Here is a 17,776-nt window from a genome sequence, read left to right on the forward strand (position 1 = left end):
CGCTATCTCCCCAGCAGACAGCCGTGCAGCTAACGGGGGGGGCGCAGACCACCCTGCGCACTGGTAAGGTGCGACCGCCAGAGCGTGCTGGGAAGTCAAAGCTGACTGAGCTCCCTCTGATGTAAGAAAGGACAGGGAAAAAAATATTTGCTCATCTTTGCAAAAAAAAAAAAATTATAATGAAACACTGGAGGAATAGACCAGTAGCTAATAAAAATGATTACCTGTGGGAATGGGGAACGGTTTGAAGAAGAAGAGGTGAGACTCTCTGAATACGTCTTGCTATATAGTTTCGACTTTTTAAGAACATAAAGTAAAAAGGCAAACTGTAAAATTGAAAACAAAAACTGAAAGAAAGCCTAGCTGCCTATCAAACTCAGAACATAGCCACACAGAGAAAAGCTTGACTTCAAGTGACTTTATATCACTAATGACCACATATCCTTAGTGGGATACTTTAAAGGCAAAAAATAAATGCACGTAAATGAATTCAATCAGTAGTTGTTAGAATACTGGTATAATTTTGAAACTATTTTAAGTATATTCGGGATAGAGCAAATAAGTAATTATGTGAATGTGATAAGAAATCAAACTGCAGCTTAACAGATACTATGTAAGGTCAAGTAAAATGACTGACTGATTTTGATACAGAAATGTCACTGTGGACTCATTATTTCTGAAAACTATTCCCTAGGTCTGTCCCCTGAAATGGCCTATAAACGGTGATGACCCAGGAGCACTATGAACACTCTAGCTCCCAGATGTTGGTTTCTAAGTACCAATCCCCGTTTGAAGAAACCAGGGCACCCTGGAGAAATGAATGATTCCAGGTCTGGGGCAAGGAAAGTGTTAAGGTGAGCCCGGGACATTTTTTGTGCTGAAAGCATCCCAAGACTAAGGGGGCCATGTCAAAGGGACCAGAGCAGCATGAGGGGTTCCCACAGGCCAAGTCTGAGAAAATCTGAGCATCAAAAACAGCGGCTATGGACTTCCCTGGTGGCGCAGTGGTTAAGAATCCACCTGCCAATACAGGGGACACGGGTTCGAGCCCTGGTCCAGGAAGATCCCACATGCCACGGAGCAACTAAGCCCGTGCACCACGACTACTGAGCCAGTGCTCTAGAGCCCGCAAGCCACAACTACTGACCCCACAAGCCACAACTTCTGAGCCCACGTGCCATAACTACTGAAGAAGCCCATGTGCCTAGAGCCGTGCTCCACAACAAGAGAAGCCACCGCAATGAGAAGCTTGCGCACCGCAATGAAGAGTAGCCCCTGCAACTAGACAAAGCCCGCGCGCAGCAACGAAGACCCAACGCAGCCAAAAATAATTTAAAAACAACAGCAACAAAAAACAGCAACTATAAATGATTCTAATACACCAGTGAATAAAAATCTACTTCTATACACAAAAAGAAAAATGGAAAGATAATACAGCTACAGGGGTGACTCTAACAGGAAGCTGAGGTTGGGAGCTGACAGCTTGAGGAGGTTGAAGAGCCTTTGCCTTTCAGCCAGTAAGTCTTGGTTCTAAGACACATCCTAAGGAAGTCAGCGCTGTGCAGAGATGCAATTGTATCTTCCACTCTACCGTTTAAAACAGAAGAACTGCAAATCGCCTAGATACACCTGACAAAAGAAGAGTGGTCGTATGTAATAGATTCACGTAACGGAATAAAGTGCAGCCAGAGTTGGGCAGAATAAATGCATATTTGCTGAGAAGGAAAAATGCTGAAGATGCTTTGTTGCTGAATGAAAAAAGCAAATTATAACAGCAGCATGTGGAGATACGATTTTTTTTTTAAAAAAATATGTATGTGTATTTGTAAAAATTATGAATACAAAGACTATTGTAATGATATACACCAAAACGAATCTTTTGCTGGTGGAATTATGATCTATTTCCTGTTTTTGCTTGTCTCTGCTCCCTACAATGAAAATATAACAGTTTCCTAAATATGTATACTAAAACTTAAATTTATAAAAGAAAGAGAAGGTTGTATCTATGGTGGGTACAGGAATGGAAAGGCACTCCATTCTGGGTCTGAAACTCCAGAAAGGCTTTCTCCGGAGAAGTGGCTACAGAAAACACCAGGGCAGGGCAGTGCCCACCCCACCCCAGACCCAGCCACGAGACAGTCCAGCAATGCCACCTGGTGGACACTGCTTGGCCGGCTCAAGCTAACCCCTTTCTGGTTGGGGGACCCACAGGATGGGAAGAGGCCTGATGCTACATCCTCCCCATCCCAGCAGCTGGGCGCGAGAGGCTGGGCCGTGTCCTTACCGGTTGCATGGTGCCCCCTGCAAGGACCACCGCCCGGCATTCCTTTACCACCTGGGCAAAGTGCACGGCTGGATTCAGGAGCAGGAATTTGAGGCTGCTCTGACTGAGGCTGCCTAAAGAAAGACAGAGAAAGACAGCTACATGGAGAAGGGCAGGTGCAGGCCCAACAGAGACCTCCATCCGCCTGAGACAAAGGGGATGTCCAGTCGGGTCCATGTAGAAGCCATAAGAGATACAACTTGCTCTTTAAATTAGACCCATCTCATCTCCAGGACAACCCTGAGGTAGATGGCAGGACTGTCTCCCTTTTCACATGAGGATCTGAGGTTTAGGGAGAAACTGGTCCAAGTCACGCAGCTCATAGGTGAGGGAGCCACGACTCCAACAAAGCCCACCTGACCTTCACACTGGGCTACGCGGAGTCTCTGGCAACCTCGCCCGAGACCAGCCAGCAGCCCAGCACCTCTGCATCCCTCCTCAGCCCCTCGACCACTGGCGTGGGTCACAGGTGGCCAGTTTTCACCCATTTCTGCGTCCTAAGCTGGTGGGGTCCCAGATGGCAGTAAAGCAGCCTGGCTCTAGGCTGGCTCCTCCCGGGGTTACCTTGACGGCTCAGGATGACCCTGCCATCCTGGTTGGCAGTGGTGAGAGCCGCGAGGAAGCCTTCGATGTGCATCAGCGGGGAAGCGGGCCGCGGCGCCCTGTCCTCCCCCTCCTCCGCAGGGGCTGCAGGAGCTGCACAGAGCAGAGGAAGGAGGAGGGTCTGGGAGCCCGGACAGCAGGGGGCGCCCTGCACCTGGGCTAAAGCCATCCTCCGGGAAGACCACGCGTGAGGAAGCCCAACTCTTGCCCAGGCTCCCCCTCCGACTCACCCGCAGTCGCCCCCGGCTGCAGGCTCTGCAGGAAGTGCTGGAACCCGGACAGTTTGGGCTGCTCCCTGGAGGGCGCCAGGACCGCCCCGTACCTCTCTGTGAAGCCGAGGAGCTGGCACAGGGATGAGAGTAGTGGTTGTGGGAGGGAGACAGATGGGCCCCTCCCCGGCCCCGGCGAGCTGCTGCACGGTGAGCACGGAGACGGGGTTCGGAGGTTTGGCAGGGCAGGAAAAGAGAGGCACGGAGGACAGCGACGGGGGCCCGCGCAAAGGGACACGTACCTTTCTGCTGACCATGCTCTTTTCACAGTAGCGCTGCACCTGCGAAAGCAAACCCAGCCAGAGGCGCCGGGAAAACAAATCCAGCTGGAGAAAGCCACCTTCCAAACGACAGGAGCAGGCCCACGCCACCCCCCAGGTGCCCGAAGCGCCTCTTGTGGTCGCATCAGCCTCCTGCCTGAGGCCCCACCTCTGCCACTGTCCCCCCGCTGTGCGCGCACGCGCACGCACGCACACACACACACACATGCGCGTGCGCACACGGTGCCCTGCCACAGGAGGGACTCGGCAGCACGGCACAGCCTCCCCTCTCTAAAGGTGCTTGGTGATGGCCACGTCCCCTCTGCTCTCCTGCAACATGACAGCAAAGCTGGACCTTGAGGATTAAGTGGTAGTTTTTTAAAAATCCTCTGAGCAAAAGCACAACGCAAAAGGGAGAGCTGGGCTAGGTCAGGGGTACGTGGAGGAGCTTGGTTGTGAGCACAACGTGCAAGAGGAGGGGTGTGGAGCCCCTAGAGATCTCTGAAAAGGGGCCGTCTTCCATTAAGATTCACTGGGGATGAGAAAACCATAATTCAAAAAGAGTCATGTACCACAGTGTTCCTTGCAGCACTATCTACTATAGCCAGGACATGAAAGCAACCTAAGTCTCCATCAACAGATGAATGGATCAAGAAGATGTGGCCCATATATACAATGGAATATTACTCAGCCATAAAAAGAAACGAAATTGCGTTATGTGTAGTGAGGTGGATTGACCTAGAGTCTGTCATACAGAGTGAAGTAAGTCACAAAGAGAAAAACAAATACTGCATGCTAACACATATATACGGAATTTAAGAAAACACTACTGGGACGTCCCTGGTGGCGCAGTGGTTAAGAATTCACCTGCCAATGCAGGGGACATGGGTTCAAGCCCTGGTCCAGGAAGATCCCACATGCCGTGGAGCAACTAAGCCCGTGCACCACAACTACTGAGCCTGTGCCCTAGAGCCCACGAGCCACAACTACCGAAGCCCGCGTGCCTAGAGCCCGTGCTCTGCAAGAAGAGAAGCCACCGCAACAAGGAGCCCATGCACCGCAACAAAGAGTAGCCCCCGCTCACCGCAACTAGAGAAAGCCCGTGCGCAGCAACAAAGACCCAATGCAGCCAAAAAATAAGTAAATAAATAAATTTAAATAAATAAATAAATAACGGTACTGATGAACCTAGGGGCAGGGCAGGAATAAAGATGCACGCAGACGTAGAGAACACACTTGAGGACATAGTGGGGGAAGGGTAAGCTAGGACGAAGTGAGAGAGTGACATGGACTTATATACACTACCAAGTGTAAAATAGCTAGTTAGTGGGAAGCAGCCACATAGCACAGGGAGATCAGCTCGGTGCTTTGTGACCACCTAGAGGGGTGGGATAGGGAGGGTGGGAGGGAGACACAAGAGGGAGGGGATATGGGGATATTTGTTACGTATAGCTGATTCACTGTTATACAGCAGAAACTAACACACCATTGTAAAGCAATTATACTCCAATAAAGATGTTAAAAAAAAAAAAAAGATTCACTGGGGAACTCCATGGTGGTCCAGTGGTTTGGACTCCGCGCTTTCACTGTCGAGGGTGCGGGTTTGATTCCTGGTCAGGGAACTAAACACCCTGCAAGTTGCGTGGTGTGGCCAAAGAGAAAAAAGAAAGAGTCACCGGACTATAGTCTGTAAAAGAGACAGGAGGCAGAGAACAGGATCAGAGACCAGAAAGGAGCGAGGAGGGAAACCGCCTGCTCTGGGGCAGCAGCTGTGGGATGAGAGCACGGGGTCAGGGCCTGGCAGCGTGTGGATGCAAGGCGAGGGGGAAAGGAACCCAAGGCCATTCGGCCTGCCACCCGCCTGGCGGGCGATGGCAGCAACCAGGCCGGGGGGCAGCTGGTGTGAAGGGGAAGGGGGAGCGGGGCCTCGAGCCCGCGCAGCCGGGTCGCCCCGGGCCCCGCCGAGCACCCCCAGCCCCCTCACGTGCGCGGGCATGCTGTCCTCCTGAGCTGGGGAGCCTGAATGACGTGGTGCCCCTCCCTTGGAGTCACGGGACCCACGCGCTGCCTTGGACACGGTGCTCTGTGCCGTTAGCAAACCAGACTCACTAAGGTGGTCTGTCAAGCGACAGAGCCTGTGCCCCATCTGGAGGGAGCAAAGGTTGAGGCTGGGCCCAACCCAGGCCGAGCACCCTAGCCGCGCTCTCAGGCACCTCAGCCCGACAGCTGGATCGCAAAGTCATTCGTGCTCTGCCCAGAGCCCGGGAAGACTGTGCCCGAAGACAGATGGAGCGGAGGCACCTGCGAGCGTCTGCTTATCACACAGAGAGGAAGGCACGGCTCTCTGTGACCCTCCACCCCAGGCTGAAGACTCTGCCCTCCTCCGACACGAGCTGTGTGTAAGGGTTAGGTACAGTAATTCTATAGACCCTCAGACCTCTAGGCTGCTCAAGGACAGAAGGAATTTACTTTCTATTCCTTCCACCGTCTTAACACTGTTCCGCCCACGGGGGGTGGGCAGACAAGGAACCTGGGTGTGCCAACACACAAAGGTGAAAACCTACCTTGAACAGGTTGATGTTGTCGATCTGGCTCTGAAAGAGGAAGTCGCTGATGGTCTTCAGCTCCGTCCCTAAGAGCAAACAAGCGAAGGGCCCTGAAGTCCTTGGTCTGAGGACCACGGCCTCCAGGCCCCAGAGGGCAGCTCAGAAACGGCTCCGACCTGCTCTTACCTGCCTGAGAGAGGCTCTGGGTATTGGGGTTTTGCTTAATGTTCCCTAAAAAAGAGAATCAAACAGGTCAGGACAGTGGGCCTCTGGCCCCCATCTTCCCCCTCTGTTCTGTGGTTATCGAGTAAGAACGTTCCTATCTGAAGGGGTCTTCTGCCATTTACAGCACCCAAAGGACCCACGGAGGGGGCAGGAGGGCCCGGGGGCCTCAAGGTCTGACCCACGTGTTGCACACGCAGCCCGAGCCTGGCGATGTCATCCTTTCCCACATCCTCCGAGGAGGCGGGGACAGGGACACCCCGCTCCACACGGGCGCCAGCGGGAGACGCAGAGACCAAGTGAAGAGCATCAACGTGAGACAGACCCCCCCCCGGAAAAGCCCCGCGGCCTTTCTGCCCTTCAGCTTCTATACAAGCTTTCACAGGAACTGCCAAAGGGAAGTCGTGTGGCTCCGAATAACGCAAAGAAGTGTGGGCCCCGGAGCCAGAAGACTCCAGTCCCTCTCGCCGGGCTCACGAACCAGAGGCCGGTCACCTCTGCTCCGGGCTTCAGTTTACTGGCCTGAGGGTTACCGTGCCTGCGCTGCTTTCCTCACAGAAGCACCCGAGTCCTGAGTCCCTTCACTGTGATGTAGTGTCATACACACATTTATATCACAATATATTATTATTACTGCCACCTGTGCAGTCGGGCCTGGCAAAATAAAAAGGACTCAGAACAGGGGCAGATCAACCAGGGCTCTCAACAAAGATCTAAGGCCGGACAAATAAGAATTTCCTAAATCAACGGCCAAGGCGATTCCTGAGAGACAGAAACCCCAGGGGTCCTGACTGGCACCCGGGGAACGGAGCCCAGCAGGCTCGGCAGCTGGCCGCGGGCGGGGATGCTCCTTACCGCCCAGCACGGTCACGAACTTCTCCAGCAGATACAGGATCTGCTTGATGTACATCAGGTTCTTGGCCTTCAAGCGCTTCCTGGGGAGAAGCCAGTGGACATCAGCGGGAGGACCCCGACTTCCCCTCCAGGTGCCTGAGCTGAGGCCCTCCTGTCTGCTGTCTTCCCAGCTGGGTCACGAGCTGCACACGCTCTCCCAGAAGGGCGGCTCACTGTGGCCCAGGGCCCGCACGGCCTCCTGGGGTGCACGCCTAATGAACAGGAGGTGAAGGCACGCTGGCCCCCATCATGCTGGGCCCGGCCAGATGCCACCCCGGTGCCTCCTCTCGCAGGCTGGCTTTGGGGCGCCGAGGCTGAGCGGGGCCTTCCCACCCCCTCGGGAGGCAACGTCTCACCCGTATCGTTCCGTGTACTGGAGCAGCTGGGAGTGGGCCTGGCAGAGCTGGGGGAGAACAGAGAGCGATATGATGACAGAGCAGGCCCTAGACCAGCAGCCTGGGGCCGTGCCAGTGATGCCCTCGACAATGCCTGGAATACGCCAGCCCAGGACACTCGGGGGGCAGTCGAGGTGAAGGGGGGCTGGTGCAGTGGCATCCACTGAGGGTCAGGGAAAGGGGAAGACGATGACTCGCAGGTAACGAACGTCCCTGCTAGTGCTTCGTGGGATGGGAAAGACATGCTGTCTGCTGAGGGAGCCGGTTCAAGGCAACCGTCACAGCTCGGTCCAGGCCAATCGGCACTAGGCAGTCCAGGGGGTGGGTGTCACGTGGGCTTGAGGGTCAGAAACCGGTGGTCAAATCCCAGGCTGACCTCAGGGGCAGCGCTTAACCCTCTCTCAGCCTCCGAGTCTCTACGTAAAACAGGCACCAGCCCGATGCAGAGTCAGCGTGAAGATTAGAGGCACCCCACGTGGTGCAGGGTACATAATGGGCCATAAAGAGCGGCTTTCAGAAACCTTGAGCATCCCTCAAAGCAGTATCAACAGTAACATCCAGCTGCACAAGGACCCCTGCTTCTCATCCCACCATCCGGGTCACAGAGACCTAGTTAGCAGCAGCCTGGCCTGGAGGACTCGGGTCGACGCAGGCTGGGGAGAAGCAAGCGAAGTGCCCGCTGCCTGAGCTGGGTCCCGTCCTAAGTCAAGCTGGAGAGCCCCGGCCTCGGCTCAGCGCGCCCACTGCCCCCGCGGCAGGCCCTGGCCCGGGAAGGCAGAGGCCGACCCACCTGGGATCCGCTGACCTCCACGCTGTGGATGCCGGTGATGGTGTCGATCAGGTTGTGGGCCTCGTCGATGACCACCACCTGGCCCTGCAGCCGGATCCCCGCCGCCTGCCGGGCGGCCGCGTGCAGCAGCATCTGGTAGGGCAGCACCACCAGCTGGAGGGGGAGAGGCGGCCTGAGGCGGGAGCAGGACCCCTCCCGCGGTGGGCGGGCCCAGCCACCACACAGGCCCGGCGTGCACGGTTTCACTTCCTACCCGGAACACGCGCAGGGGGACACTCGGAGAGAAAGCTAGAGCAGCGCACTGTGCTTTGAGCTCTAGAACCTTCCCCGGAAAGTCTTATGTGGAACGTCAGCTACGGAACAGGTAAAACTGGAGCCGACTGCACTTCCGAGTGGAGCGAGGGCGGAGGGGCCTGGGGCCCCTGCTGTGGAGCCCCCCTGCGCCCCCAAGGCAGCCCCTAAAGCACCAAGGTCCCTCAACACGCTGTGACAGCACTGGGGCCCAGAAAGCAGCCCTGGGTTCTGGCCCTGGAGCCGCCACTTCCCAGCTGTGTGACTCTGGGACAGTCAACCTTTCTGAGCCTCAGTTTCCTCATCTGCAAAACGGGCTTGATAAAGTCTATCTCAAATGAGGGTTAAGCGGGGGGAGGCGGGGTAACAAAAATAAAAGCACTCTGTCAATTTCTTAGGTGCCGTGTTGTTATGAGGATTTTCCAGTTAAAAGGATACCGATAAAGTGAAAATCCAAAAAACTGGAAACTTAAGGCCCAGGTTTTAACACTGGCTCCATTACTCATTTGCTGTGAGAAAACAGATCAATCACTTAACCCTTCTGGGCCCCAGGGGTCCTCATGTGTAGAATATGAACAATACCTGCCTTAGCTATTTCAGTGGGCTGCTATACACAAAAACGATGTGAAAAGTGTCTTAAAAAGTCAAGATCGTAAGAGTTTCAGGATATTTCACTATATTGGCACCCAAGTGTGTCCAGACCCCAGGAGGGCTGAGACCACCGTGAGGCTGGGAGGGCTCCCCAGTTTCTCGGTGACCCTCCACACTCGGTTCCGGGCAGCACACTGACAGGCGTCTAACTGCCAGGTAATGGTATTACTAACACAGTTCCCTGCACCTTTAAAAACCTATGGAAGTCTTCTCTGGATTATATGAAATTCTCCATAAATGATACATTACTTCCAAAAGTCATTCAAATTAAGGAAGTAGAAAGAAAACAGTTAAATCATACCACCAAATAACAATGATACCATTTTTGACTCCATATAGCAAGTCTAGGGAAGGGTCTCCACCTGTGCTGCAGGCAGGTGCGCAGGGTGTGTCGACCACGCACCCAAAGGGCACCTGGAAAGACCTTTACGTCCCGTAGCTCCCCACGGCACTCTAGTTTCTGCCCTGGCGTTAATGTGCCATCCCCCAGGACGCCAACTGTCCCTGCAGCCCAGAGCCACCTAGGGACCTGGGGCCTCCTCCAACCCTATGTACCAGGAGAGAGTGGGTGACGTGTCCTCAGTGGGCGGTGTGTCAGGCAGACAACCACGGCCGGTGACACCCTCCTGAACCGAAAGAGGAGTGAGAACTCCCTCCTGGGCCCTGCTCAGAGCCAAGAGCTACCGCCCAACCTCCGGGGTCTTCACCTGGGCTGCTGGAATGGCGAACCGGCTCCCGTAATAAGGACAGGCCCGAGCCTCCTTCCCCAGGGCCACCAGCTGCTCGATGTCCTTCACCTCCACCAGGACCTCGTCCCGGAGGAGCTGCAGCTGCTTATGGCTGTAGAAGGGGCAGGTGGCCCGCGGCTCCAGCCTCCTCCTCCGCCCGGGCTTCTCCTCCTCGACGATGTTCTTCTTCTCTGAGGGGGGCAGGCACAGGGCAAAGGCAGAAAGAACCTCAGCTGAGGTTCTGACCCCAGGGCCAGAAGGGGGTCTGTACGACGGGGCGGAGCCTCTAAACCCTTCCGGAACTGCTGCTTACGGACTCTGCGAAACATCCTGGCATTTTACCTTGTCTTCTCTAGAAGTGGCCTATGGTATCACCTCATAGCCAGGGTACTGGACTAGATCCGGACTAAAAAGCAAAAAGACCTTTTTCCCCACGTGAGGCTCTTTAGGAAGGAGGCCAGGTCTGCTCTGCCCTCGTTCCGTTTCCCCTGTCCCGGGACTGCCTCTGGCTCCTCCCAGGGCTGCACATGGTCCCAGAGGCCCTGCCTACAGCCTCGGGGCGCTGGCGGCTACCGTGTTTGCTTCTCTGCAGCTCCACACAGCGGTCATTGATGAGCTGCACAGAACCCAGCTTTCTCACATCTTCATTGACACAAAGATTCTATGAGACAGAGGAGAGGGTAAAGGGCACAGGGCTGGCTAAGCGACACAGAGCAAGCCACCGGGCCTGCCCACCTTCCAGGAGCGGGTCCTTCCTTCCAAGGACCAGCAAGGCACAGGGGCCGGTCCCGCCCTGCTCGCCCGCCCAGCCCCTGCCTGCGCTCACCTGCCGAGAGCCCAGAGAGACGAGCCGAGTGTCCTTGCCAAAGGGGCTCTTCTGCACCTCGTGCACGAACTGGGCCAGCTGCGAGTGCGTCCGACTGCAGTAGTAAATCTGCCCGGGGGAGCGGGGTTCAGGGGAGACCGTCACCCCCAAACGTTCCCGGCACAGCGAGGAGGGCTGGGGCCCGAGACGCCGAGGGAATGGAGCGGGCGGCCGGGACACAGACCTAAGGAAGGCGACCGCCCCCGGGCAGACCTCTGCAAGCCCTCAGGCCAGGGCGTCCCCCTCCCCTCGGTCACGCTGTGCCCCTGCTCCTGCCCCTCTGGGAGGCTCGGTCATCTCAGGAAAGGGAGTTTCCCCTCAGTGGTGGCTCTTGACACAGGGAGGACTCCGAGAGTCCGGGGCGTAAGGGGGAGCGGGGCGGGCGGGTCCCCATGCACCTCCCAGGGCTCGGGGGGTGAAGCAGGAGGAGGCTGAGCTCACCTCTCTCTGTGCACCCCTCCAAGATTTAGAAGAGCCAGGGGAGGAAGAGAGGAAAATGGGGGCGGAGGGGGAGTATCTAATTTCAAAAGAGAAAACCTGAAGTCCCGCACACAGGAAGCCTGAGCAGCGTGAGAACCACACACAGCTCCCAGCACCCCAGGCAAATGCAAACTCAGACCAGAGGACAGGGGACGAGCCACTGAGAGCCAGGGGCAGAGCACTCGTCCCCCACCTCCTGCCACCCCCAGTGAAGAGGCTGCCCCTCGACGCCCTGGGGCGCGGGCATCTCCCGGGGACCCAGCCCCCCTGCCAAGAGAGCACCTGGAGACTCGGGGGCTCCCACCTCCTCCGTGGACCCAGGTCGGTCACGGGAGACCCAGGACCTGGTGTCTCACCTTAGTCACATGTTCTTCCTCCAGGTCATCCTCATCCGCGTCTACTCTGCGAGAGGAAAAAACACAGCACGGAAAAAGTCTTCTCGGACTTTTGTGTTTTGTTTTTATTCACCTAGAAATTCAATTTTTTTTTTTTTTTAAGGCAGAAATGCGCATTGTCTAGGGCTCTCAGAGAGGAGTTACCAACAGGGTCGGCCTCCTGGTCAACAGAGGATTGTTCAGGCAGCTCTGTGTGAAAGGCCGGGATTTAAATCACATGCCACGTGGGGACAAAGTGGGCAGGACCCCATGAGGGGCTGGATGTAGGAGGGAGTGAAGAACATCTTGTGTTCAGAACCAGGTGGGTGGGTCCTCGGAAGCGGGCGTCTCCCGAACCCAGAGCGTCGGAAGCCACAGAAACTAAGCTGCAGGACTGGCGGCCCTGGCCTGGACCCTAGCGAGTACTATTTCCTTGAATATTCGCAAACTCCACTGAAGTTCTTTACCTCGTCCCCTGGGGAGGAGCAGAGAGCAGGAAAGGCCACGGGGCACTGGCTGCTCCTGTCCCCCCCCCCAGAGAGAGATGGGGACGCAGTTGGCATCTCAGCCGTGGGCGGGGTCACAAGTGTTCTAATTCAGGCCCTGGAACCAGTGCCTCAGGGCAGGCCTCTGAGCACCAACGCAGAAAAGCCCAGGACCAGATGGTTTCACCGGTGAATTCTACCAAATAGTTAAAGAAATAATGCCAATCCTTCTCAAACGCTTCCAGAAAACCAAAGAGGAGGGAATACTCCCAAACTCATTCCATGAGGCCAGCGTTACCCTGATACCAAAGTCGATAAGGGTACCAGAGGAAAAGAAAACTACAGGCCAGTATCCCTGCTGAATACAGATGTGAAAATTCTCAACCAAAGCACACCAAATTCAACAGCACGTTAAAAAGATATTTCACGATCAAGTAGGATCTATCCCTGGGACGCAAGGATGTTTCAACATAAGCAAATCAGTAAATGTGATATATCACATTAATGAAATGAAAGACAGAAAATCATATGATCATCTCAACAGATGTAGAAAAAGCATCTGACAAAATCCAACATCCTCTCATGATAAATATTCTCAACAAACTGAAGAGAAGGAACATATCTTAACACAATGAGGCCATATGTGACAAGCCCGCAGCTAACATCACACTCAGTGGTAAAAGGTTGAATGCTTTTCCTCTAAGATCAGGGACAAAGGTGCCCATTCTTTTTTTTTTTTTTAAAGATTGATTGATTGATTGCTAGTTGGGTCTTCGTTTCTGTGCTAGGGCTTTCTCTAGCTGCGGCAAGTGGGGGCCACTCTTCATCGCGGTGCACAGGCCTCTCACTATCGTGGCCTCTCTTGTTGCGGAGCACAGGCTCCAGACGCGCAGGCTCAGCAGTTGTGGTTCACGGGCCCAGTTGCTCCACGGCATGTGGGATCCTCCCAGACCAGGGCTCGAACCCGTGTCCCCTGCATTAGCAGGCAGATTCTCAACCACTGCGCCACCAGGGAAGCCCCCAAAGGTGCCCATTCTTATCACTCATCCTCTACATAGTACTAAAGTCCTAGCCAGGGCAATCAGGCAAGAAAAACAAATAAAACGCATCCAATTTGGAAAGGAAGAAGTAAAATTGTCTGTTTGAAGATAACATGATTTTATATGTAGAAAACCCTAAAGATTTGACCAAAAAACTGTTAGAACTAATAAACAAATTCAGTAAAGTTGCAGGATTCAAAATCAACATACAAAAGTCAGTTGCGGGCTTCCCTGGTGGCGCAGTGGTTGAGAATCTGCCTGCCAATGCAGGGGACACGGGTTCGAGCCCTGGTCTGGGAAGATCCCACATGCCGCGGAGCAACTGGGCCCGTGTGCCACAACTACTGAGCCTGCGCGTCTGGAGCCTGTGCTCCGCAAGAAGAGAGGCCGCAATGGTGAGAGGCCCGCGCACCGCGATGAAGAGTGGCCCCCGCTTGCCACAACTGGAGGAAGCCCTCGCACAGAAACGAAGACCCAACACAGCCAAAATAAATAAATAATTAATTAATTAAAGGTGCTAATAATTTAAAAAAAAAATCACTTGCATTTCTATAGACTAACAACAAACTATCTGAAAAAGAAATAAAGAAAACAATCTCATTTACAATGGCATTAAAAACAATAAAATACTTAAGAATAACTTTATCCAAGGAGTTGAAAAATCTGTATGCTGAAAACTACAAGATTTTGATAAAAGAAATTGATGAAGACACAAACAAATGGAAAGATATCCCGTTTATGAATCAGAAGAATTAATGCTACTAAAATGCCCATACTACCCAAAGCCATCTATAGATTCAACTCAACCCCTACCAAGATCCCAATGGCATTTTTTACAGAAATAGAGAAAACAACCCTAAAAATCATACAGAACCAGGAAAGATAGCCAAAGCAATCTTGAGAAAGAAGATCAAAGCTGGAGGTATCAACACTTCCTGATATCAAACTACATTACAAAACTATAGTAATCAAAACAGTACAGTACTGGCATAAAAGCAGACACATAGACCAACAGAACAGAATTGAGGGCCCAGAAATAAACCCCTGTGTATACAGTCAACTAATTTGAAAAGGGGGCCAAGAATACCCAATGGAGAAAAGACAGTCTCTTCAACAAATGGTGCTGGGAAAACTGGATATTCATATGAAAAAGAATGAAACTAGACACCTATCTTACACCACTCACAAATTAACTCAAAATTGATTAAAGACTTAAATGTAAGAAACCTGAAACCATAAAACTCCTGGAAGAAAACATAGGGAAAAAGCTCCTTGACATTGGCGTTGGCAATGATTTTTTGGATAGGACAGCAAAAGTACAAGCAACAAAGCAAAAATAAACAAGTGGGACTACTTCAAACTAAAAAGTTTCTGAACAAAAGAAACCATTAACAAAATGAAAAGGCGACCTACGGAATGGGAGAAAATATTTGGAAACCATATAGCTGATGAGGGGTTAATATCCAAAATATATAAGGAACTCGTACAACTCAATAGCAAAAAAACAGAAAAAACAAAAAAAACACCAAAACCCACACATAATCCAATTCAAAAATGGGCAGGGGAACTGAATAGGCATTTTTCCAAAGAAACATACAAATAGCAAACAGGTACAGGTACATGAAAAGGTGCTCAACATCATTAATCATCAGGGAAATGCAAATCAAAACCACAATGAGATATTACCTCACACTTGTTAGAATGGCTATAATCAGAAAGACGAGATAAATGCTAGTGAGGATGTAGAGAAAAGGGAAAACTTAGTGCACTGTTGGTGGGAATGTAAATTGGTATAGTCACTATGGAAAACAGTTATGGAGGCGCCTCAAAACATAAAAGTACCATATGATCCAGCAAGCCCACTTCTGGGTATTTATACAATGGAAATGAAGTCACTATCTCGAAGAGATATCTGAATCCTCACATTCACTGCAATGTTATTTACAAACCCAAGATATGGAAGCAACCTATGCGTCCCTTGACAGATGAATGGGTAAAGAAAATATGGTGTGTTTTACATATACACACACAGACACACACACACAAAACAGAATATTCAGCCACTAAAAAAAGGAAATCCTGCCACTTGCAATAATATGGATGAACCTTGAGGGCATGCTAAGTGAACTGTGTCAGAGAGACAAAGACAAATACTGTATGATCTCATGTATGGAATCTAAACAAACCAAATTCATAGAAACAAAGTAGACTGGTGATTTGCTAGGGACTGGGCAGTGGGGGGAGGGTGGAGAAATGGGTGAAGGTGGTCAAAGGGTACAAACTTCATTATAAAATGTATAAATCCTGGGCGTGTAACGCACCGCATGGTGACTGTGGTTAATAATACTGTATTGTAAACCTGAAAGCTGCTAAGAGAGCAGATCCCAAACGTTCTCACCACACAAAAGAATGTTAAGTACAGGTGGTGATGGACGTGTTAAACCTTACGGTGGTAATCATTTCACAACATATACCTATATCGAATCATCACTTAGGCACGTTACACGTCGACTGCAGGCAGACCTCACTTTATTGCTCTTTGCTTTACTGCTCTTCATAGATACTGCTTTTTTTTTTTTTTTACAAATTGAAAGTCTGTGGCAACCCCGCATCAAGCACGTCTATCGGTGCCATTTTTCCAACAGCATTTGCTCAGTTAGTGTCTGTGTGTCACGTTTTGGGTATTCTCGCGATATTTCAAACTTTCATTATTATTATATTTGTTATGGTGATCGGTGATCAGTGACCCTTGACGTTACTATCGTAATTGTCTTGGGTGCCCCGAATCATGCCCATACAAGATGACAAACTTAACTGTTAAATGTCGTGTGTGTTCTGACTGCTCCACTTACCAGCCATTCCCCCATCTCTCTCCCTCTCCTTGGCTCTCCTTGTTCCCTGAGACACAATCTTGAAACTGGGCCAATTAATAATCCTACAATGGCCTCTAAGTGTTCAAGTGAAAGGAAGGGTCACATGTCTCTCACTTTAAATCAAAAGCTAGAAATGAATTAAGCTTAGTGAGGAAGGCATATTGAAAGCCGACAGGCCAAAAGCTTGGCTTCTTACGCCAAAGAGTTAGACAAGCTGTGAATGCAAAGGAAAAGTTCTTGAAGGACATTAAAAGTGCTGCCCCAGTGAACACAGGAATAATAAGAAAGTAAAACGGCATTATTGCTGATATGGAGAAAGTCTGAGTGGTCTGGATAGAATATCAAACCAGCCACAACGTTCCTGTAATCAAAGCCTAATCCAGAGAAAGGCCCTAACACTCTTTACTTCTATGAAGGCTGAGAGAGGTGAGGGAGCTGCAGAAGAAAAGTCTGAAGCTGGCAGAGGGTGACTCATGAGGTTTCAGGAAAGAATCCGCCTGCATAACATTAAAGTGCAGAGTGAAGCAGCGAGTGCCGAGGTAGAAGCTGCAGCAAGTTACCCGGAAGATGTAGCTAAAGTGGCTACACCAAACAACAGATTTTCAGTGTAGACGAAACAGCCTTATATTGGAAGAAGATGCCATCTAGGACTTTTACAGAGAGGAGAAGTCAATGCCTGGCTTTCAAAACTTCAAAAGACAGGCTGACTCTCTTGCTGGGGTTAATGCAGCTGGTGACTTTAAGTTGAAGCCAATGCTCATTTACCGTCCGAAAATCCCAGAGCCCTGAAGAATTATGCTAAATCTACCCCGCCTGTGCTCTGCAAATGAAACAGCAAAGCCTGGCTAACCGCACATCTGCTTATAACACAGTTTATGGAATATTTTAAGCCCACTGTTGAGACCTACTGCTTTGGAAAAAAAGATTCCTTTCAAAATATTAATACTCACTGACGATGCACATGGTCACCCAAGAGCTCTGATGGAGACGGACAGTGGGATGAATGTTGTTCTCATGCCTCTGCTGACACAACATCCATTCTGCAGCCCACGGTTCAAGGAGTAACTCTGACTTTCAAGTCTTATTTCAGATATACATTTGTAAAGTTTTAGCTACAGATGGATCTGGGCAAAGTCAATTGAAAACCTTCTGGAAAGGATTTACCATTCTAGATGTTATTAAGAACATTTGTGATTCATGGGAAGAGGTCAAAATATCAACATGAACACGAGTTTGGAAGAAGTTGATTCCAGCCCTCATGGATGACCTTGAGGGGTTCAAGACTTCAGTGGAGGAAGTCACTGCAGATGTGGTGAAAACAGCAAGAGAACTAGAATTAGAAGCGGAGCCTGCAGATGGGACTGAACTGCTGCAACCCCATGATAAACTTTAATGGATGAGCAGTTGCTTCTTATGGACGAACAAAGAAAGCGGTTTCTTGAGATGGAATCTAGTCCTGGTCAGGATGCTGTGAAGACTCTTGAAATGGCAACAAAGGATTTAGAAAATTACATAAACTTGGTTGACAAAGCAGCAGCAGGGTGTGAGAGGACTGACTCCAATTTTGAAAGAAACTCTACTGCAGGTAAAATGCAGTCAAACAGCATCGCTGCTACAGAGAAACTGTTTGTAAGAGGAGGAGTCAATCGATGGGGCAAACATCACTGTCGCCATATTTCAAGAACCT

General features: G+C 51.4%; 1 protein-coding gene across 8 annotated transcripts in view; it reads right to left on the reverse strand.

The window, feature by feature from the left end:
- The window catches only part of DDX11 (DEAD/H-box helicase 11), a 32,511-nt gene that overhangs the window by 4,679 nt on the left and 10,056 nt on the right, over positions 1 to 17,776 (reverse strand). For all 8 annotated transcript variants that reach the window (XR_009505275.1, XM_059935093.1, XM_059935092.1 and 5 more), the window contains 13 exons: positions 11,674 to 11,719; positions 10,799 to 10,906; positions 10,546 to 10,633; positions 9,952 to 10,163; positions 8,303 to 8,455; positions 7,474 to 7,520; positions 7,079 to 7,158; positions 6,188 to 6,232; positions 6,020 to 6,087; positions 3,438 to 3,476; positions 3,157 to 3,268; positions 2,888 to 3,019; positions 2,285 to 2,397 (listed from right to left, as the gene is read on the reverse strand). Coding sequence is in view for 7 of the 8 variants with exons in the window: in XM_059935093.1 (XP_059791076.1) it covers positions 2,285 to 2,397; positions 2,888 to 3,019; positions 3,157 to 3,268; positions 3,438 to 3,476; positions 6,020 to 6,087; positions 6,188 to 6,232; positions 7,079 to 7,158; positions 7,474 to 7,520; positions 8,303 to 8,455; positions 9,952 to 10,163; positions 10,546 to 10,633; positions 10,799 to 10,906; positions 11,674 to 11,719 (1,243 nt within the window). In the remaining variant the exon portion in view is untranslated. The remainder of the gene's footprint in view (positions 1 to 2,284; positions 2,398 to 2,887; positions 3,020 to 3,156; positions 3,269 to 3,437; positions 3,477 to 6,019; positions 6,088 to 6,187; positions 6,233 to 7,078; positions 7,159 to 7,473; positions 7,521 to 8,302; positions 8,456 to 9,951; positions 10,164 to 10,545; positions 10,634 to 10,798; positions 10,907 to 11,673; positions 11,720 to 17,776) is intronic.

Source organism: Balaenoptera ricei, chromosome 10 (genome assembly GCF_028023285.1).
Source record: "Balaenoptera ricei isolate mBalRic1 chromosome 10, mBalRic1.hap2, whole genome shotgun sequence".
In the NCBI taxonomy this organism is placed as follows: domain Eukaryota; kingdom Metazoa; phylum Chordata; class Mammalia; order Artiodactyla; family Balaenopteridae; genus Balaenoptera; species Balaenoptera ricei.